Source organism: Erigeron canadensis, chromosome 2 (assembly GCF_010389155.1).
Source record: "Erigeron canadensis isolate Cc75 chromosome 2, C_canadensis_v1, whole genome shotgun sequence".
Taxonomy (NCBI): domain Eukaryota; kingdom Viridiplantae; phylum Streptophyta; class Magnoliopsida; order Asterales; family Asteraceae; genus Erigeron; species Erigeron canadensis.
In genome coordinates, this window is record NC_057762.1 from 45,629,948 (window position 1) to 45,653,039 (window position 23,092).

Below are 23,092 nucleotides of genomic sequence, written 5' to 3' on the forward strand. Positions count from 1 at the left end.
CCTTTGGTGCCCTTGGATATCCTTTGCCGTTGAAGATTGTCCAAAACCAAGAATTTTTTGAAGGATGCCCTTACCTAAGGGCATGCCCTTACTTGTCCTTAATTACCTAATATTTTTTTGTTTTTTAGTTGAGGTAAAAGGATATGTAAGGATGTTTGTATGGTTGAAGATAAAATTATAAGATTTGAAGGATTTGTAAGGATGTATAAGGATTTGTAAGGATATAATGTGTCACCTCATTGGAGATAGTCTTAGCTTTATAATTTTGTATGGCTAATTACCTAAATTATTCTGTTGTAGCGGATTTAAAACTCATGAATATACCTTGAAGTTATAATGACTTGATGTATTATTTCAAAGCAATGTACAAAAAGGTGTCTTTATTATGCACATCACCATATATAATATCATTACTACTTCTCGCCAAACTAGTGTATTTGCAAGAAGTTTATTAACTTGCAACCAGAAAACTTGTAACATATCAATTTAAAAGTGCAAATTTTCACTTGCAAATGGATACAAGTACGCGTCGAGGCGGTTTTGAAAGTGGTCGTCTGCTGTGAAGGACAGTCAGATTATTAACAAGCATAACATCACCTTTCTTCCAAGGTATAGAAACACATTCTTCTTCCAAGATTCTCGAACAATCTTCCAGTGCATCACTAGGCACGGGGTCGCCATTGCCAAGCTCGACGAGTGTAACTTGCTCAGAATTCATCGGACGAGTCAGATTATTGAACCACGTTTTGCGTTGGCTGTCCTTGTCCAATCTGATAGCCGGCAATGGGCCTGTTATACTCTTCACGCTGTTCTCCATCCATTCTAGCTTTGTTCCCAGCTTTGCCGCCCTACCAATCAAACACAAAATGTATTTATGTTCATCTATATATATATAGGGTAAGGTTTATGTGAGAACTATTCTAATTTCAAGTATAACTTGATTGGTTCATATATGAGCGAATTTGCATGTTTACATATATCATTCACATATGAACATCAAGTTATAATTTAAAGGTAATTCTCATGAGTCAAGTGGTTGCATGTGAGTTTGCACAAACCTTTCTTCCGCGACTTTTTTGTCATCAGTATTGTATACCGACTTCCAACCTCTGCCATCGATCATTGATGGTTGGTCCTTATCATTTTTTATAAATACACTATAAGTCAATCCATGCTCCTCTAGCTTTGCAACGAACTCTGGGTGCTTCTCCTTCATCTTATCGTATATGATATGGCTTAAAACTATTGGGGTTTCTCCCCCTTGTTCCGGTGCTTCATCACAATAGAAAAATATCTTGGAAGGAAAGTTTGGGATCTGTCACACGTACACATGCGTTATGTAATTATAAAAAGCCTTACTTATGAAAATTAGTACAAAATATGGTGTAATGTTATATTCTTTTACACTTCTTATGTCATTAGTCAACTGGACAATAATTTTAGAACACATGGAGTAATATTTAAGCCCAAAAAAAAGGAAGGAAAAAAAGAAATTAAGCAATTAGTGCGCATATATATAGTACTGTATCAAAGAATTTACATAAGACATCTCATGATGGAAAGCGATTTTCTTATCGGGAGGGCTTTCATTTGCAGTGTAAACTCTACCAACCACTTTGGTTCTCGGGGCTATACCGCCCATGTAGGGTACTTCAGGGTAGTCAAAAGCTTCCACGACGTCGTTGAAATCACAAGGAGTGATAACTGGGAAGCCTCGAAACAGAATAACACCCCTTTCCCGTAGAAGAGATTCTAACCACGGTTTTTCCACTCTGATCGCTTCTTCAAACGCATGCAATTGTTCTTTTGGTGTTAGTTTCGGATTCGTGACTTGAGACAACACAACTGGAAAGAGAATGTCATCATTTCCGTAAGATTTCTGTTCAGGTAATTCTAGTTCTTGAAAAAATCTCTTGGTGGCCATTATGAATGTGTTGCTGTAATGTGTTATATCAAGGTTGACATGTTACCTAGAGATCCAGCAAGCTTACATATATATGCTTATTATGTATGTAACTCCCACCGAGCCACATTCATTAGCATGCATGTCTGTCTCCTCTATTTCACTTCCCTGTTGTGAATTTAATTCAATGGCATTCATACATTTAAGAAGTTTTCCATATATGACATGTGGTCGAAGCATGCAACATTTTCGTGGTACCTATTACCAAAACTTTAATCACTTAATACTTCTCAACTCTCAAACTAGGCCTAAAAATCACTTTGACATTTTTTTAACAAGTTGACTAGTTACAAATGGGTTATTAACCAAGATTCTTAACCAACCTTCCAATTTGATCCAAAATACTTTTAAAACTTCATAATGGGTTTTTAACATGTATGCTTCCAGAAATATAGTTCTTGACCCGTTTCGACGACTCTACATCAAAATGGTCCGATTGGCCTGTTTTGACCGATTCATAAAACATTACACTTTTGACACTTTCGTTTCTTTCCATCATTTTCAAGCAACCAATTTGACTCACCAAAAGTTATTTCCCTTGACCTTAACGAACTTTAGTCAAATTCGGGTCAATTTTACCTCTTAACCACACAAATGGGTCAACATTACCCATTTTGCCTTAATACTTGTATCAGTTTATCACTTTTTTGAACTCTTTTAAAACACTTAAATAACATATTTCTATGACCAAATCAAGTCCTATATAATTTCCCAACCCAAATTACACATCCACGCCGTTTATGACCAAACAGGTGGGCAGTATCACAACAAACATTCAAAAGATTGACTTGAACCTCTATATTCATAAATAACACAAGTAATGATGAGCGCAAATTTGTGAGATATAATATTTTTTTTAAAAAGTAAAAAATATAACCTTTATAGGAAACTATTGTGATGATCGATGATCGATATAGCATTGGTCTTGATAAAAACCCCTCATTAGAAACTTTATCACTTGCAGGGCCACTGTAACTAGCCGAAAGACTATTAAACCATGTTTTTCGACCACTCTCTTTATTAAACCTGATGGCTGGCACTGGACCTGTTATAACTTTTGCAGTATTCCCCATCCATTCCAGCTTTGTTCCCAGCTTAGCTGCCCTGTTATCGACACATGCATTCGTATATATGAACATTAATGGTTAGGTTCCTATTGCAACAGATTAACCTTATGTTGAATTGGTGTTTGTTGTAAAGAAACAGACAACCTTTCCTAGGCAACACTTTTGTCATCCGTCTTGTGTGCTGATTTCCAGCAACTGCCCGTGAAGGACGATGGATAATAATCAAAATGATATGACTCAAAACTTTTATCCTCATAAATGCTGATTTCCAAAATGATATGACTCAAAATGATAATAATCAAAATGATATGACTCAAAATGATAATAATCAAAATGCTGATTTCCAGCAACACTTTTCTCCTCATAAATGATATGACTCAAAACTATTGGGGTTTCCCCACCTTTTCCTGGTTCTTCTTCGCAAAAGAAAACCAGTTTGGTAGGGAAATGTGGAACCTATGTATAATAATCATCCGAAGGCGAGCCGTTTAGTTACTCCCATGACTTCTCAAAAAGCCGATCCTTCCTCCTTAGCAATAAATACCAAAACTAAATTTGATATATTTTGCTTAACAATGCTTTAAATTGAAAGATGAAACAGTAATTGTCTTTTTCTAGACAATTTGTCTTTAAATTAAGAAAAATGCTAAATAAGTGCATAAAAATTTTCGTATCTTTCCTATCATAAGTCTATGATATAAGTATATACTTATTTTATGCAACTGACCGACCGCCTTTAGGCAGTATGCAACAAAACCCTTAAATTAATTATATATTATAACTATTTGATTAATCGATCGCTTGTGTTGTTATTCTATGTGTACATTTTTTGAAAGCAACGAATTGAATTATTGCAAGAATATACAAAAGTCACTCTCATATACGAGTGACATAATTGAAATCCTAACTAGTAACTACACCACTTGCCATACCTTAAGGATTTCAGATTTCCGCAAACTTAATTTTTATAGTTGTTCCTAATTACCAATACAAAAGGAAATATAGGGGAAAGAATACAATTGGACGCAGTAATTAGTAAGTTAAGTATGAAAGGAAAGAAAGTAGTACAGTTGTGCACACGTAAGACATTTCATGATGGAAAAGAATTCCCATATGAGGAGGGCATTCATTTGCAGTGTAAACTCTGCCAACAACTTTGATTTGAGAAGCTCGGCCACCCACATAGATTGCTTTTGCATAACCAAAAGCTTCAACCACGCGGTTAAAGTCGATAGGGGAGGTAACACGGAAGCCTCGAAACAGAATATATAGCACCTCTTTCATTAGGAAGACACGCCTTTTCTCCTCTAATTGCAATCTTCCAAAAAACTTAGTTGTCGTACTGAATTATATTATATAGAGTAAATTACTGAAATGGTACATGTGGTTTACCCAAAATTACTGGTATCATGCCTGTTAGATTTTTATTACGCCCATCATACCCAAGGTTTGCAAAAACCCACTCGCACCATACCTGGCCATGACGGCCGTCTACAGTGTCGTTAAGTCACCCCACGTGATTTGCACTTGAGGGGCAGTTTCGTATTTTCCCACCCTCTTTTTCTCTTCCCACGTTCTTTTATATCGAAATCAACCCCCAAAATCTATTTCTTTTATCTCTTTTCTTCTTTCCCCCAAAAAATTAGGGTTTTAACAATCAAAACACAATAAACAAACAAATTAATCGAATGGTGATTTGTCGTTGTGGGAGAAACGCAATTGTTCGAACTTGGTGGACAGATAATAACCCTGGAAGTCGATTTTATTCATGTCCAGAACAGGTAAATGAAGAAACTTTACACTCGCATCAATGTCGATTACAAGGTTGTTTATTTGTTAATTTTTTGTTGTTACCAGCGTTCAAATTGTAGATTCATAGGTTGGGTCAATCCGCCTATGTGTCCTCGTTCAGAGGTTATCATACCTGGGTTGTTGCGATCGAAGAATGTTGTTGATGCCAAATTAAAATCAAGAGAAATGGAACTTACAAGATTCAAGATGTATTTGGCTGTTAGTTGGCTCTTTTTCATTGTTGTGTTTATTGTACTCATAGGGTAGATTTGGCTATTCAAGATGTATTCGATTTGCCGTTCAAAAAAAAAGATGTATTTGATTTGGCTATTCAAGATTCAAGATGTATTTGGTTGTTTGTGAAGTAGTGTTTTCACCAGACATGTACTCTTTTGTTTATTAAGTAGAAGACAATTTAACATGTTTGTTTTGTGTTTTGGAACAATATTCTAGCAAAATTCCCATTTCATCAGTTTCTTGTAATTATGTATTTACCAAACTTGCATAATTCCTATTTCACTAGTTTATCCCACCAGATTAAAATACCAGAAAAAAAATACCAACTTGGCTAATTACCCCCAGAAATACCATATTCAAACAAACATAAGCAAATGCAAAGTAAATTACCACATTCAAAGTAAAAATTACATAATCAATATCTAAAACACACATTACACATTAAAAAGACTTGTCCACCAAATTACATAACCTTAACTGTCTACAATGACAGTACATAACCAAAACATTCAAAAGACCATCCAAAAGACCATTCAAAGACAATTCAAAATACATAACATAAAATGAAACTGCAAAATACATTAAAAAGACATTAAACAAACATCCTAGTCCAGAAACATAGCATCTTCATAGGTTCTCCCAGGTCCAGGCACATCTTTTGCAAGTTTCATCTTCATAATTCTCTCACTTTTACCTCTAACCTTTTTGGAAACATTACCACCCTTTCTACCTTGGCTACTGCCACTAACTTGACTTTGCCCTACCTTGCTGCTACCACCAAACTGGCTACCTCCCACCTAGTTGCTACCACCCACTTCACTGGTACCACCCATTTGACTACCTCCAACTTGACTGCTACCATCCATTTGACTACCACCAGCAAACTGACTACCCCTTGGCTCATTAACACCTTGTCCATTACATGTTCTTGAATTATGACCCTTTTTATGACACTGGCCACAAGTAACAGAAGCCAATCTTCTTGTCACTTTTCCACCTTTAACCATGTTATCCACTTTATACATACCTCTAGTCCTCTTTTTCTTAGGTCTACCTACTTGTTTGTGGTGAGTTGGGGGTGTTAAAGTTGTTGGGCACCTAGACTTAGGCCATGTGGTTGTACCAGTTACTGAACCTACCTTGAAGGTGTAAGCATGCTTCCAAGTCTCTAACCAATAACACCTATGAGCCCAATTTTCAGGTATGCCAACATGTTTCCTGTTTTTAACCATATCATTGAAAGCACACACAGCATGCTTGCAAGGAAGCCCAGTAAGTTCCCACTTTCTACATGTGCAGGTCATTTCAACTACATCTACTACTTGCTGGTCACCCCATGGACCATTTATTTGATACTTGATACCACCATTCCATATACTTTTGCAACTGGAAGCTTCATGCTTGATCACATTCATTAGTTTCATACCTGTTGGTGTCAGTGGGCCCTTTGCTTTGTCAATCTCTTTTTGCACAACAACTATTCTTTTCATTAAGTACTCTCTGATGAAATCAACAGCAACTATTATAGGCTTGTCTCTCCCATGTACAAGTTGTTTGTTCAAGACCTCACACAAATTGTTCAAGAGCATATCAGAATGGCATCTTCCTGTATACATAATAAGCATACCATAATAGCAATTTTAGATGACATAGTACAAATTAAATTACATAATTACATTCAAAGCTGAAATACATACAAGAAAAGTGGGATCTTGCCCAATGTTTAGGTGGAATCTTTGCTAACCAGTTATATGCATCAGCATTCAAACTCTTCATCTCTTGCATATGTCTTTCAAATTGTTGAACTGTTGTGGCTGTTGCACATCTCCAAAGGATATCTTGATATGCTCTTCCCCTCCAGTGCAACTTCATGTTTTCATGAATATGCTTTAAACAATACCTATGCTCTGCAAATGGAAAAACCTTGGCAATGGCTTGAATGAGACCCTATTACAAACAATATAAGTAAAAATGGTAAGACAGTTATAATATAAGTAACAAAGATTAATAAACAGTAGGTATAAATGTGAAATATAAATGAGACAGTATTACCATTTGCCTGTCTGATATAAATGTGAAATTTGACCTAATATCCAAATCCAAATCTAGTCCAAGACATTCCAGAAACCAAATCCAAGAATCTTTGTTCTCTGCCTCTACAATTGCATATGCCACTGGATAAATTCCATTGTTCGGATCAACACCTACTGCTGTCAACACCTGACCTGGGAAAGGATCTTTCATAAAGGCACCATCCAAGCCTATCAAGTCCCTCAAACATGCTTTGAAACCCTGTTTTAAGGGACCTAAACACACATAGATCCTCTTAAACATTCTTGTTGTTTCAGTTACATTGTTCACCCTATCAACATCTATAGTAACAGTAGAACTTGGATTTTGTAAGATTAATTCTTCACAATAATCTCTAAGAAGTGCATACTGTTGGTGATAATCCCCCTGAATTTCTTTTTCAGCTTGTTTTTTAGCTCTAAAAACCTTCATCCAGGATACATTTAATTCCAACTTTTGTTCTAACTCTGACTGAAGTGCCTTTGTGGGAATTTCTGGATTTCCTTTGATCTGATCTCTGATCTGTTTGGACATATAGTTAAAGGTGCAATGCTTATTATCTCTTGACTACAGACATTCATGTTTAGGTTTAAAAGTTTTGACCATCCAAGTTTGTGCATCTGAAACTTTAGCAGCATGCAAAACCCAAGGACACTTGTTGGTTGGCTTTTATGGTTTTTTCTTTAATGTCTTATTCTCTTCCCCATTCACAGAATCTTTGCAAGTTGGTAAATTATTATCCTTTTCTTTAATGCAATCTCCAACCACTTTTTTCCCTTTATCAATTGGACCATCCTTTTTACCATCTAGCCCACTACTTGGCCCATTAACTTTTTTGCCTTTCTCAACAGGCCCAGCCTTTTTATCCTTTACAGCAAGCCCAGTACTTGGCACAATTTCTTCTACCCCATCATTATTCACAAAAATTGGCATGACACCTTCACATATGGCTCTTACCCTCCTTTTATCATTGTAAATTATCTTGATGCATCTTCTACTTTCAACTGAGTATTTTCTAATTAGTTCCTTTACCTTTTGTGCAATACCAAATGTTTGTGTAGCATAAAAGGGAGCATGTTCAACTGATCCACCTTGTGCATATTGTTCCCTTCTGAATTTTCTCAATTTCTTATTCCTGACCTTGTCAATATTATCATCATCAGTTTCACTTGCACTTTCAAATGCTTTCATATCTATAACTGGAACTTGCTCATCATCTATACCCAATTGGTCATTCAAGCCTAAATGTGGAAGTGGTAGATTTTGAGCATCCATGTTCAAAGTATAACCTGTCATATCTACTTCAACATCCACCACCTCATTGTCATCTTCTACCAAAACATCATCATCTTGTTTTGCAGCCTCTTTATCATTCTCAATATCAATATCATTCTCAGTCTCATTCTCCCTAACATCCCCATTACCATCCCCACAATCATTACCAAATGCATTCTCACCCTGATTAAGAGACTCACCATCTAAATTTAATCTCCTAGGTTGTATATCTATACTTAATCTCCTTGCAGCATTCTTGGTAAGAAGAGGGGTCAAAGTAGTTGGGTCATGTTCAACATACAGATTGACCAATTTATATTGACCCTGGACAACCTTAGTCATCGTCAACATATCTTTGTCACTATTTAGATCACCCAACCCTTTATGAGAATCACAGTTAGGGATATCAAACTTGAATGACCTAATGCTTGTTACACTATAACCTAATTCTGCCATAATGTGATTGATTTCAATAAATGAAAGGCAATCACAATCTATGAAATCAACAAATGTATGCTTACCAACATAATAACTAGTCCCATCAACAGTAGTTTTTAGCCGACCCCCATGATGAATCTTCAAACTGAACATGCTAGGGTTTCCATCTAAAAAAAGAAATTAATAATAAATTATCGCTTAGAAAATATATCATAATCCTAAAAAAAAAAGATATATATTCTTTTAGGGTTCTTATTTAATTAAATTATAAAAGATTTTTGAAATGATTATTATCGTACAGACGTTCAAGATCGTAATCTTCTTTAGGTTTTGGGCGCAATTTCCATTCCACCATCACGAGGGAATCAATAAAATTAGGGTTTAAGCTTCAGATTAATATTTAGTTTTTGGGTGTTATGAGAGATTTTTGGATAAAATGAAAGAAATGGCATGAAATAAGAAAGAAAGATTAAGAAAAGGGATGGAATATGAAGAGATTTCGATATAAAAGAACGTGGGAAGAGAAAAAGAGGGTGAGAAAACACGAAACTGCCCCTCACGTGCAAATCACGTGGGGTGACTTAACGACACTGTAGACGGTCGTCATGGCCAGGTATGGTGCGAGTGGGTTTTTGCAAACCTTGGGTATGATGGGCGTAATAAAAATCTAACAGGTATGATACCAGTAATTTTGGGTAAACCACAGATACCATTTCAGTAATTTACTCTATTATATATAATTATATATCAAAGGTAAATATAAAAAAGAGTAAATTACATTTTTCTTCCCTGAAGTTGTCACGTTTTTCACTTTTGATCCTTAAACTTTAAAAATTACAATTTTGACCATAAAGTTGGCCAATTTTTTCAATAACCGTCCTTTGGCCTTACGACGTTAAAAAATGGCCGTTAACGTACGCACGTGCTAGACACGTGAGGGCACTAATGTCATTTCACCTTACACCAAGGGACAAAAAGTGAAATAATAGCTACTTGAAGGACGAAAAGTGAAAAAATAGTTACTTGAAGGACGAAAAGTGAAAAAATAGCTACTTGAGGGACGAAAAATGAAAATCATACAAATAAATTTATTCTTTCATTCTTTCTTTTCCGATCATCTTTTCTGATGAAATTTTCCGACTAGACATTTATTTTCCCTTTACCCCCAAGCCTCTCCAATCACCACCACCAAATAACCACCAACAACAGCCTCGCTACCAGCCACCGTCGTCTGTAACCAGCACCAGCCACCGCCGTCTATAACCACTACGAGCAACTACCACCCATAGCCATCGCCGCCTATAATTACCACCAGCCACCGCCACTACAATCAACACCATCCACCACCGCCTACAATCACCATCAACCACTACCGCCTACAATTACCACCAGCCACCACCGCTTACAATTACCACCAAACACCGCCATCTACAGTCACCTCCAACCACCGCCGTCTACATTCACCACCAACCAACCGCCGCCACCTAGAATAACCACCATCCACCGTCTTCCTTTCAATTAAAATCAAAATTTAGAAAAGAAAAAAAAAGATGACTGACATGTTTGAACTATAATTTGTTTGATTGGTTGTGTTTTGAATGTCATGAATTTGAGTAAATGATTTTGTTTGTGGTATAGATTTGGATTCAAAGTCGGAAAATTCCATCGGTAAAAATGAGAGAAGATGATCGGAAAAGAAAGAATGGAAGAATAAGTTTATTTGTATGATTTTCATTTTTCGTCCCTCAAGTAGTTATTTTTTCACTTTTCGTCCCTCAAGTAACTATTTTTTCACTTTTCGTCCCTTAGTGTAAGGTGAAATGACATTATTGCCCTCACGTGTCTAGCATGTGCGTACGTTAACGGCTATTTTTTAACGCCGTAAGGCCAAAGAACAATTATTGAAAAAATTGGCCAACTTTAGGGTCAAAATTGTAATTTTTAAAGTTTAGGGATCAAAAGTAAAAAACGTGTCAACTTTAGATAATAAAACAGGTGAAAAATAACAAAACATGAACAAAACAATTTTAAAAGAATAACCCTTTTTGTAGTATTTGAATAAGAAAAAGTCATAATCAAACTACAATTGACAACAAATTAAATTAAAAAAGATGAAAATAACAATAAAAAACAATTCAATATCAAATACGAGTAATAAACAAACACGAACAAAATCTATACTATAACTAAAAGAGGAAGTTGGGGTACACTTGGTACCCATTAAAGCCCTTTTAGCCAAAAACTCCCTCCTAATTACTCTAGTCCTCTTACCTTTTTCTAGATTTTTTTTTATTTGCTTACTAAATAGATAATTATATTTAAAATTCTAGAGTATCAAAATAAATCTTTTTAAATTTTAAAATATATATAATATCCTTAGAAATCTCGCACTAAATTATTATATATACAACCTAAATTTTTGTTAATCGATCTCATTCATATCATTTCTTTCCTTCTTATCTTTAATAAACAAATCAAGTACGGTAAATTTCTTAATAATAATACATACGATTTTTTTTATATCACTTTAAAATTTAAAACAATGAGAGAGTTCTAAAATAACCAGGAGAAGGTTTTAGAAAAAAAAAGCTTTAAAGGTGTCAAGTATGCTCAAATCTTTTATTTTAATTATATCATAGATAGATAGGTAGGTTTCAATTAAACAATGTACAAAAGGTGTCTTTATTATGCACATCACCATGATATCATTACTTCTCGTCAAACTAGTGTTTTTGCAAGAAATTTATTACTACTAGAAAACTTGTCAATTTAAAAGTGCAAATTGTCACTCGCAAATGGATACAAGTATGCGTCGAGGAGGTTTTAACAGTGGTTGTCTGCTGTGTAGAACAGTCAGATTATTAACAAGCATAATATCACCTTTCTTCCAAGGTATAGTAACACATTCTTCTTCCAAGATTCTCGAACAATCTTCCATTGCATCATTAGGCACCGGGTCGCCATTGCCTAGCTCAACGAGTATACCTTGAGTAGAATTCAAAGTACGAGTCAGATTATTGAACCACGTTTTACGTTGGTTGTCCTTGTCCAATCTTACAGCTGGCAGTGGACCTGTTATACTCTTTACACTATTCTCCATCCATTCCAGCTTTGTTCCCAGCTTTGCCGCCCTACCAATCAAACACAAAATCTATTTATGTTTAAATATATATATATATATATATGGAAAAGTGAATATAAGGTTGTCCGACACCTAAACTTAGGTGTGGAACCCCTCACATACTAATATTTTTTTATTTCTTTTTTAATGAATAAATGCATGGGCCCCATGATTTTTATGGATTAAAAAAACAATATGTGAGTGTTCCACACCTAAGCTTAGATACCCGACAACCTTATATTCTCATCTCCCATATATATATATGTGTGTGTGTGTGTGTGTGTAAGGTTCATGTGAGAATTATATATTCACATACGAATATAGGTAATTTCAAGTATAACTTGATATGTTCATACGTGAGTAAATTTGTTCACATGTATCATTCACATATAAATATCAAGTTATATTCTAAAGGTTCCTATGGTTTTTCCAGGTCTCAAAATGGTTCTCATATTAACATTTTCCTGGCTCCAAATAAGATTGAATTACAAGTGGTTGCATGTGAGTTTGCACAAACCTTTCTTCCGCGACTTTTTTGTCATCAGTATTGTATACCGACTTCCAACCTCTGCCATCGATCATTGATGGTTGGTCCTTATCACTTTTTATAAATACACTATAAGTCAATCCATGCTCCTCTATCTTCGCAACGAACTCTGGGTACTTCTCCTTCATTTTATCATATATGATATGGCTTAAAACTATTGGTGTTTCTCCCCCTAGTTCTGGTGCTTCTTCACAATAGAAAAATATCTTGGGGGGGAAGTTTGGGATCTGTCACACGTACTTATGCAATCATTGGGATATAATATAGACTCAAAGAGCTTCTAAATAGTAGCTATATAAGAAGATTGGTTTAGGTTTGTCGGGGAAAAAGCATATATTAAAAAGCCTAGCTTACTAATTATGCAACCATTGGGATATAATATAGACTCAAAGAGCTTCTAAATAGTAGGTATATAAGATAAGAAGATTGGTTTAGGTTTGTCGGGGAAAAAGCATATATTAAATTGTACTAGCTAGTTTTTTGCTGTCGAGACCAACTGGTGCGGCACACTAAATCTAGTGCGACACACTAACTATGCCGAGACCCCAAAAATGTGATTTTTGAGTCTAGCGTACGTGTGGCATATATACCTTTCGTTAGTGGCGGATCCAGAGATTTGTGTGAGGGTGGGGCAAACAAAAAAAAATTACTAGAACATCAAGAGAGCTATAACAACTGCGAAATAAGGTCCAAATAACTGCAATAACAACAATAATAACAGCCGCTAAAGGACACAATAACAACACAAAACCAAAACAGCTGCGAAAAAGCTTTTAAACAATTGCAAAACAAGACAATAAATAGCTCTTAGACAACACTAATATGAATGCAAAACAAAAGGAAAAATGAAAAGCAAGAAACCTGACAAAAAACCTGCATAAACAAATAAACCATATTGATAGCTTTCCATGTTTCCTAACAATATATATATATATAACTAATCCACAATTTATTAATAATTCACAAATTACACATTACATTACTATTTATGTGTAACTCTTAATAACAAACTTCATAGCAAATTGTCATATCATCCAACAATTCAAATAGTTATGCCATATAAAAAATAACAATAACAAATTGTTTCATGTTTTAAAATAGCTTTTATAAAAAAAAGAAGAAGGATTTAAGGTTTATAAAATTTAATTACCTTTCTATTGAATGTTCGTATTGGTGAAGAAGTGGATTGAGAAATTGCTTTATAGCATGTGAATTGAAAACAGAAGTGTTAATTGGATTGATTTAAAAAATAGAAACAAATAAATGAAAAATGAAAAGAAAAAAAAACCTTCAATTTACTTAATTTTTTAGTTGTGGTTTAATAGTAAAATTAACAAAAATAGTTGGGCTTATTTTTATTTGAGAGTGGGCCTGTGACCCCTAATAACACTTTGAATCCGCCACTAAATAATTAAAATAGAATACGGTGGAATGTGATATTTTCTTATACTTCTTATGCTATTAGCTAGTCAACTGGAAAGTTATATATATATTAGAACACATGGAGTAATTAATTTGCTAACTAATTAAGCCGAATTAAAAACGAAAAGAAAATTAAAAAAAGAAAAAGAGAAGAGAGAGCAGTTAGTGCGTATATAGTATCGAATTGAAGAACTTACATAAGACATCTCATGATGGAAAGCGATTTTCGTATCGGGAGGGCTTTCATTTGCAGTGTAAATTCTACCAACCACTTTGGTTCTCGGGGCTATACCACCAATATAGGGTACTTCAGGGTAGTCAAACGCTTCCACAACATCGTTGAAATCACAAGGAGTGATAACTGGGAAGCCTCGAAACAGAATAACACCCCTTTCCCGTAGAAGAGATTCTAACCATGGTTTTTCCACTCTGATCGCTTCTTCAAACGCATGCAATTGTTCTTTTGGTGTTAGTTTCGGATTCGTGACTTGAGACAACACAACTGGAAAGAGAATGTCATCTCCGTAAGATTTCTGTTCAGGTAATTCTAGTTCTTGAAAAAATCTCTTGGTGGCCATTATGAATGTGTTATGTAATGTATTAGTTATCAAAGTTTGATACGTTACCTAGGGATCCAACAAGCTTATCTATATAACTATATATTAAATTAATTATATCAAGGTTGACACGTTACCTACTATTTACTGTTCCAGCTAACTAACATGTACAGTATATATTTATACATTTAATGCCCGGGTGACATGATGTTAGTGGATGTATTTCTTTTTAAGAAAAATTATCTAAATTTATTAAGAAAATGGTATTAGGAGAAATGACGAAATATAATACATAAACGACGCTCTTATAAGAATGACAAAATGTGTTGCGATCATAATACAAATAATATTAGAAAAAAGATGACTTTGATATATTAATTTCTTTCTACCATTTTCTAACCAAAGTATTACATGTTCCCTTAAAAAGTTTGTGTGGAAATAAAAAGGGTTTAATGGATGCCTACAATTTGAAATGAAATCCTTAGTACAAAATGTAAGAGATCAAAGTTTTTGGTGTAAATGTATTTTAAAGAAATAAAATTAAAAAAATTTACAAAGATAATAAATGTATAATGAAAAAAAAGTTAAGCATGTAAAAAATGTAATTTAAAAGTAATAATTAGAAAATAATGGACATGTGGGGCCTACAAAAAAATAAAAGAAAAAGTTACTATTCTTTGCACAAATCCCAATACTCCCGGGCGTTGGCCCGGGAGACATTACGTATGTGGATGTTTTAAAAAAAAATTACTTAAATTTATTAAGATACTGGTATTAGGCGAAATAACGAAATACGTCTATAAATACTTATATTAATACCGAGACGACGCTCTTAAAAAAATAGCAAAATGTGTTACGAACATAATACAAACAATAATAGAAAAATATGACATTTTTTACATATAAATCCAAAGTTTTGAATTAACCTGACATACTAAAATGTCAGCACAAGGCCCAAAATTAAATATAAATAAGTAGCCCAAAAGTTTGAATATGGAATAGCAAAGCCCATTAACGATAACTATATTAATACCGATAACGACGTTCTTTAAAGATTGGTATAATATTAAAAACAATAATAGAAAAAAATGACAATAAAAATATATTTAATATTATACGATGAGTTTATGTTTTACAAATAATTATGGGTTCATGAGCCGGGAGTTAAAAGAAACAATTTTTTTAAGGGGAACATATAATATTCATCTGGTGGTTAAAAAAAAACAAATGGTAAAAATAAATGAAGGTGGCATGCCCATGTGAAAAAAAGAATATTAAAACTTCTGTGTGAAAGTGAAACCTGTACAGTTTAAAATGAAATCCTTACTATATAATTGTAATAGATTAAATCTTTTCGTATAAAATGATTTTAAAAGAAAATAAAAATAAAAAATGTTAAAAAAAGTTAAATAAATTTATAGTGAAAAAAACTTAACCATTTTTTTAAAAAAAGGTAAAAATTTCTTTTGTGTGAAAATGAAACCCATACAGTTTAAATGAAATCTTTAGTGTAAAATTGTAAGAGATCAAAGCTTTTGGTGTAAAATAATTTTAAAAGAAATAAAATAAAATAAAATAAAAAGGTTTGAAAAAGTTACATAAATTTGTGGTGATAAAAATTTAACCGTTTTAATAGAAAAAAGGTAAAAAATAATGAATAAAGTTACATAAATTTGTGGTGATAAAAAATTACCGTTTTAATAGAAAAAGGTAAAAAATAATAATATAAAAAATAATAAACATGTAGACCCTACCAAAATAAAATGAGAAAAAAAAACAGAGTTACTATTCTTTGCACGACTTACGAGATTTTATTTTTAATATATATATATATAATATCAAGTTTCACATGTTAATTACTCGAGGATCCAGCTAGCTTACATGTGTGTATATATACATATACATATACTTGGCAAAATGAATATGGGATTGTCTTTTTCCTAAGTTAAAATGGGAACACCACCAGTATTGGTTACAGTGTTTTCCATATAAGTTTAGATGAGAGACAACTCTATATTCACTTCTGCATATATATTATATACATATATGAGAAAAGTGAATTTAAAATTGTTCGATATCTAAGTTTAGGTATGAAACCTCTTATATATATATTTTTTAATATTTTTTTGATTAATCAATAAATGTTTAAGTCTTCGTGAATTTTATGTATTAAAAACAATATGTAAATGTTAGACGTTTAAGCTTAGAATAACCTTATACTCCCTAAATATGTATATGTATATGAAACTCCCACCGGGCCACTTCTCTGTTGTGAATTTAATTCAATGCCGTTCATACATTTAATAAGTTTTCTATTTATGTCATGTGGACTAAAACTGCAACACTTTCGTGGTACGTACCTACTAGTCTACTACCAAAACTTAACTTTTTTTTTTTGAACATTTACCAAAACTTAACTACTTGATACTTAAGAACTCTCAAACTAGGCCTACAAATCATTTTGACATTATTTAACAACTCGACTTACAAATAATGGGTTATTAACCAAGCTTTTTAACCAACCTTTTAATTCGATCCAAAATACTTCTACAATTTAAAAATGGGTTTCACAACATATATACTTCCGAAAATATAGGTCTTGACCCGTTTCGACGACTCTACGACGTCAACGTCAGAATGGTTTGATTGGCTCGTTTTGACCGATTCATAAAACATTACACTTTTGACACTTTCATTTCTTTCTAACATTTTCGTGCAATCAATTTGACTACCTAAAAGTCTTTTCCCTTGACCATGATGAAGTTTAGTCGTATTCGGGTCAATTTACCTCTTAACCACACAAATGGGTCAACATTACCCACTTTACCTCAATACTATCAATTTTATCTTCTTTTTTTTTTCAACTCTTTTAAAACACTTGTATAACATATTTCTATGACCAAATGAAATTATATATCATTTCCCAGCCCAAATACAAATCCACGCCGTTTATGACCAAATGGGTGGGCAGTATCTCAACAAAGATTCAAAAGATATATTGACTTGTACAGTAGTTGTACGGTTATACCCGTTCGTACATTCACAAATGGCAAAAGTAGATTCATCTTTGAACAAACCTCTCAAGTAAGCTTGCAACCCTTTCATTTCTCATTTATTTGAATGGAAAGTAAAACATTTACCATATATAAGTATTAATTGTAGACTTGTTCGATATATGTTGTAAAACATTACATAGTAATGAATTAATCAAAAATAATGATACATCTATCATTTCCCTATTTCAATTAATAATACAACTATCATTTCCCTATTTCAATTAATGATAATGACAGCCCTGTCACTAACAACTTATTATATGCTTAAAAACTTGTACATTATATATTAAAAACTACCCATGATTTTCCTAACAGCAAAGTACAAATTTTTATGCACCCAAAACCCTAATTTTAAAAATCAAGTAAAAAATATGACCTTAATAGGAAACTATTGTAATGATCGATATACCATTGGTCCTGAAAAAACCCCTCATCCTGATACATACTATGTCTTGAACCAGTATAAAATCACAGAGTCATCTTGGCCTTATTAGTTAGTATAATTAACAGTTTAATAAATATCTTTATCTTTATAAAACTATATAACATAACTTTGACATTTCCTTTAGAACTTCTTTAAATTTCCAATCACTTGCAAAGGGAAGCTAGCACACGACGGGGTGGCTTTAGTAGTGGTCGTCGGCTATGAAGAACCATCAAGTTATTAACAAGCAAGACATCACCTTTCTTCCAAGGTATCGCAACACATTCTTCTTCCAGGATTTTCATCAAGTCTTCCATAGCATCATCAGGTATAGGGTCTGCATTACCAAGCTCCACTGTTGTATTCCTGTTAGAACCTTTCTCACTTGCAGGGCCACTATAACTAGCTGAAAGACTGTTAAACCATGTTTTTCGGCCACTCTCTTTATCAAACCTGATGGCTGGTACTGGACCTGTTATAACTTTTGCAGTATTCCCCATCCATTCTAGCTTTGTTCCCAGCTTAGCTGCCCTGTTTTCGACACCATGCATTCATATATATGAACAATGGTTAGGTTCGTATTGCAACAGATTAATTGACCTTATGCTGAATTGGTGTTTGTTGTAAAGAAACAGACAACCTTTCCTCGGCAACACTTTTGTCATCAGTCTTGTATGCTGATTTCCAGCTACTGCCTGTGAAGGATGATGGATCGTCCTCATCACCTGCGAATTTGATGTATGTCAATCCATGCTCCTCTAGCCGTGCCACGAACTCAGGGTGTTTCTCCTTCATCCTTTCATAAATGATATGACTCAAAACTATTGGGGTTTCCCCACCTTTTCCTGGTTCTTCTTCGCAAAAGAAAACCAGTTTGGTAGGGAAATCTGGAACCTATATATAATCATCTGAAAGCCATTTAGTTACTCCATTAGGATTAGGACTTCTTACAAAGCCGATCCTTCCTCCTTAGCAATAAGTAATCTCATAAGACCAAAACTAGTTTTGATATATATTGCTTAACAATGCTTTAAATTGAAAAATGAAAATGGTAATTGTCTTTTTCCAGACAATGTCTTTAAATTAAGAAAAATGCTAAATACAACTGTAAGAGTTTGTATTTAACGTGCATAAAAAAAATTGTATTTTTTATATCAAAAAGCTTAACCTTGAATTTTATGCATCTGATCTACCGCCTTTAGGCTGTATGCAACAAAACCCTTAAATTAATTATTATAACTACTTGGATTAATAGATCGCTTGTGTTGTTGTTGGAAATAACAGTATAATAACAATATGTAATTCCTTAAATATATATATATATATATATATTACAATACGATTAAATAATAATAAAGGAATTAAACAAGAACAGAATGGAGGAACTAAATAAAAGAGGCAATTTGAAAGCTTCCTGCAAAACAAGAAAAATGTAATAATAATAAGTAGAATCGGGCTTGTGTTTGACACAATTCCCTTAAACAGATTCGCCGTCTGTTCCCAGGGTACACCGATTAAAATCAGCGTACTGCCGGACGTTGAACACTTGCCTGAAAGACGAACGATGGTTGCTGTTTCGTGACCGAAATTGCAGAGAATGTGTGTGTGGTATGAACGAAATGTATTGTTGTTGTTGTATCTTTCAAGTCCCTGATAGGACCTTATATACACAAAATTGTAACTCCAAAATAATTAACTAGCACTAATGGTGAGTTAATTATTTATCAGTTTCATGAGTTACAAATTCAAAAGGAGCCCCGCACGGGCCCCAGTTTTTCGAGCTGCATTCGTGTCCGCAGGTCGCGCGTACACGCATTGGTTCAGAGAATTTTGACCCAGAAACCCGTTTTCTGCACCCCTGCGCGCGGGTAGGAGCCAGAGTAAAACACAACACAAGATCTTGACATAGCTTAGAAACCTCCACTTATAAACTAGTAAAAGTTTATATCCCACACCAATGTGGGACAAAGCTTTTCCAACTCCAACTTATGCACCAAACACACAACTTTGAGACTCGATATCTCATTCACCTTTAACCCAATTTGGACGCATCTTAGTTTGTTACGTAGCCTTGGCCAGAGACTACAAAACCCACTAAACGGTTCGCAATATATGTCACACGACTATATATTTATTGATGTCCAAAGTGGTGGAAAAATGCACTTTTTCCCCACAGTTGTTATACACTTATACTATGTGTACAATTTTTGAAAGCAACGAATTGAATTATTGCAAGAATATACAAAAGTCACTCTCATATACGAGTAACATAATTGAAATCCTGACTAGTAACTACGTACACCACTGGCCAGACCTTAAGGAATTCAGATTTCCCTAAACTTAATTTTTATAGTTGTTCCTAATTATAATTACCAATAATACAAAAGGAATTAGTAAATTAAGTATGAAAGGAAAGAATGTAGTAGTACATACGTAAGACATTTCATGATGGAAAGGAATTCCCATATGAGGAGGGCATTCATTTGCAGTGTAAACTCTGCCAACAACTTTGGTTCGAGAAGCTCGGCCACCCACATAGATTGCTTCTGGGTAACCGAAAGCTTCAACGACGTCGTTGAAGTCATCGGGAGAGGTAACAGGGAAGCCTCGAAACAGAATAGCACCTCGTTCATTCAGAAGACACTCTAGCCATGCCTTTTCGGCTCTAATCGCGTCTTCCAAAACACATACTGATGAATCAGTAGCAGCGGGAGATAAAACAGCCGGGAAAAGAAGATGGTTTTGGATTTGAGATTTTTGCTGAGGTACCTCTACTTCTTGGAAGAATTTTCCGGTGGCCATTTGGGATATGTGTATGTGGCAAGCAACTTTACCTTTTTTAACCTTTTTTCCCTTACATTATTATATAAACAAAGTTCCAAAGATTAAATAGAAAAGTCAGCAGAAAAATCTAACACGTCTCATTGAATCGGTATGAAAAAGTGTTTTTATAAACATTTCATTAATATTATATTTTAACTTAGTCAGTTTACCTGCACGTGACATACGTTTTTTACAATCAAGATAAAGTTTTACCTTTAGACACAAACAAATTAGACAATCTTTCTCTATCTCTATAATAAATAAAATACAATTATTTTTCATAAATATTTTTATAAAAAATATGATGTGACAAGTTTATAATTTACTTAAAAAGGTTTTTATATTAATTATGATGTCATAAATAATTTACACTATTTTTTATTAAAATTAGATTACTAAATGCTTATTTAAAGTTATTAATCTTTTATTTACAAACAAAGAAAATTATTTTATATAGTATATAATATCCTTTTATGTTTTGTTAATGCAATAGGTATTTTATCAATATATAAATATTGTGTTATTCAATTCACTATCTCCAAAAGTTACTTGCATATTTGTAGTTTTATAATTTTAATTTAAATGTCAAACCCGAGTAAATTCGCTAGTTAGTGGAATACAAATGTATATATTTCAAATCTTAGAACCTAAATTCGGACATCTCATGGAGCTAAATAAGCTAGCATGTGGTCTAAAAATATAAATTGTGATGGATCAGAAAAACTCTCGTTTGTTATTTCAAAAACAAATATATACTTAATCTCCATTTCTTATTAAAAATTATTAAGTTTTGTTAACGGGCCCTAATAGAAGTGACCTTTTGATATAAAATATATAAGTTTTTAGCGGTTAATGACAACTCTTAAGGTCGTCGTTAGAAAAAATTCTAAACATTGTCCTCCGGTGAACATTCCATGATTTCAAACATGTAAAATGTCTATAATACCTTTTAGACCACCAACTCATGTTTCATAAGCGAGCCAATTTCTAAAATTTACTTCCATATTTTTATTCATCAACAACTTATTTTCAAAATTTACTTCCAAATTTCTAAAATATATCAATCCATTGATTCTACCAACCTATCTATGGTGAATTTGTGCACTTTTGTTTTGACGGTAGCCATCATGACTTGTTTCAATTTTTCGGTAATGATGTGTGGCTATCATGTTAGTTTATTATGAGTTTTCAATTGATTGATTTAATATAGAAAAGGACGAATCAAATAACATCATAATTGAAAAGATATAAAATTATTTTATGAACTTAGTCATTATTGTTTGGCTGGTAAGTTTTGAAATCCTGAAATTTAATATAATATTTTCATAGTTTTTCAATTAGGGACAGTAGGTCCTATGTCCTTTTTATTTTTCATTTTTTCAAAAGTGGTTGTTACACCTCTTTGTCAAATATGCTTAATGCTTTTATTGACCCGAATAAATGAATTACTAATTTTATCTTACTTTTGTTATTAAAAATAAAATGGTGAAAATATGAAAGAAAAATGTATTGATGATTTTTTATAGTTAAAATTTACTTTGTTAAAATATCTACTTATGAATAAACCTAAGTTTTATGCGGCCCCAATACCTTGACGGTATATGGGGAAGGTTAAAATGTAGACAGACTTTACCTCTAATTGGGTAGAGATGTTTTCAGGTTTTACCTAAATGATAGAAAAGGATTTCCGACTAGTGCATGAAATAGAGATCGAACCTCTGACCTCTATCTTCAAAAGCTTATAAATTTATCACTAATCCAAACCAAACTTCTTGTTTTTAAAACATTCCTATGAGACATCTAAACATGCAGATTCTCATTTTTAAGTGTTTTGTGCTTAAAAATGCATAGAATATCGTTGAACCATATTCAAAGTCAAAAGTTTTATTTAATAAGAGAAATGCTAGATCTACAAACATATTAAAACTACATGTGAAATATGATGTGGACTAATCAATAAAAATAAAAATAAGAAAAAAAATTTATATTTGATTGGTGAAAGATTTATTTATAAACTTGTATTTGTAATTATTTCTTCAACCTAATATATCCCAATAACCGATTAACCAAATCAAACAATAAAAATCCCCATATAACTGGTAAAATTAGTCATGATAATGAAAACAATTTTGAACGCATGACTATACCATTTCATAAATCATAAAATATGAAATTAAAGTCAATAATTGTGGGATTTTGGGTAATAATAAAATTAAATAAGATATCGAATATCAATCGATGGAAACTAGCATGGTACCTGCGCAATGAGGCGGTGGTTGTGGCGGCAACGGTGTGATGGTG

General features: G+C 33.3%; 4 protein-coding genes and 1 long non-coding RNA gene across 10 annotated transcripts; 1 reads left to right on the forward strand and 4 right to left on the reverse strand.

Annotated features, from left to right (window-relative positions):
• Nucleotides 1-456: 456 nt before the first annotated feature.
• Nucleotides 457-4,406, reverse strand: LOC122590270 (clavaminate synthase-like protein At3g21360). Of its 5 annotated transcripts, XM_043762600.1 has the most exons (6): nt 4,099-4,144; nt 3,175-3,225; nt 2,841-3,067; nt 1,541-1,845; nt 1,059-1,315; nt 457-848 (listed from the first exon to the last, which is right to left on the reverse strand). In XM_043762600.1, the coding sequence occupies exons 3-6, from the start codon at nt 3,034-3,036 to the stop codon at nt 503-505; spliced, it is 1,104 nt and encodes a 367-aa protein (XP_043618535.1). In that variant the 5' UTR covers nt 3,037-3,067; nt 3,175-3,225; nt 4,099-4,144; the 3' UTR covers nt 457-502. The 5 variants fall into 5 exon arrangements, with proteins under 5 accessions (XP_043618535.1, XP_043618533.1, XP_043618534.1 ...); XM_043762598.1 differs by lacking the exon at nt 3,175-3,225 and having other exon boundaries at nt 4,099-4,406; XM_043762599.1 differs by lacking the exon at nt 4,099-4,144 and having other exon boundaries at nt 3,175-4,051.
• Nucleotides 4,407-4,571: 165 nt separating this feature from the next.
• On the forward strand, nt 4,572-5,246 carry LOC122590272. The gene is made up of 2 exons (XR_006322432.1): nt 4,572-4,811; nt 4,888-5,246. It is a non-coding gene; the product is annotated as an uncharacterized LOC122590272 (long non-coding RNA).
• Nucleotides 5,247-5,425: 179 nt separating this feature from the next.
• Nucleotides 5,426-7,767, reverse strand: LOC122589574. 2 transcript variants are annotated; one of them, XM_043761878.1, is made up of 3 exons: nt 7,111-7,767; nt 6,803-7,005; nt 5,426-6,664 (listed from the first exon to the last, which is right to left on the reverse strand). In XM_043761878.1, exons 1-3 carry the CDS (start codon nt 7,660-7,662, stop codon nt 6,649-6,651), a joined length of 771 nt encoding a protein of 256 aa, XP_043617813.1. In that variant the 5' UTR covers nt 7,663-7,767; the 3' UTR covers nt 5,426-6,648. The 2 variants fall into 2 exon arrangements, with proteins under 2 accessions (XP_043617813.1, XP_043617812.1); XM_043761877.1 differs by having other exon boundaries at nt 6,756-7,005.
• Nucleotides 7,768-11,526: 3,759 nt separating this feature from the next.
• On the reverse strand, nt 11,527-14,557 carry LOC122588565 (clavaminate synthase-like protein At3g21360). Its single transcript, XM_043760702.1, has 3 exons — nt 14,129-14,557; nt 12,480-12,736; nt 11,527-11,972 (listed from the first exon to the last, which is right to left on the reverse strand). Exons 1-3 carry the CDS (start codon nt 14,507-14,509, stop codon nt 11,627-11,629), a joined length of 984 nt encoding a protein of 327 aa, XP_043616637.1. The 5' UTR covers nt 14,510-14,557; the 3' UTR covers nt 11,527-11,626.
• A 3,450-nt stretch (nt 14,558-18,007) lies between these two features.
• On the reverse strand, nt 18,008-20,826 carry LOC122588501 (clavaminate synthase-like protein At3g21360). The gene is made up of 3 exons (XM_043760633.1): nt 20,402-20,826; nt 18,609-18,862; nt 18,008-18,499 (listed from the first exon to the last, which is right to left on the reverse strand). The coding sequence occupies exons 1-3, from the start codon at nt 20,768-20,770 to the stop codon at nt 18,133-18,135; spliced, it is 990 nt and encodes a 329-aa protein (XP_043616568.1). The 5' UTR covers nt 20,771-20,826; the 3' UTR covers nt 18,008-18,132.
• Nucleotides 20,827-23,092: the final 2,266 nt, after the last annotated feature.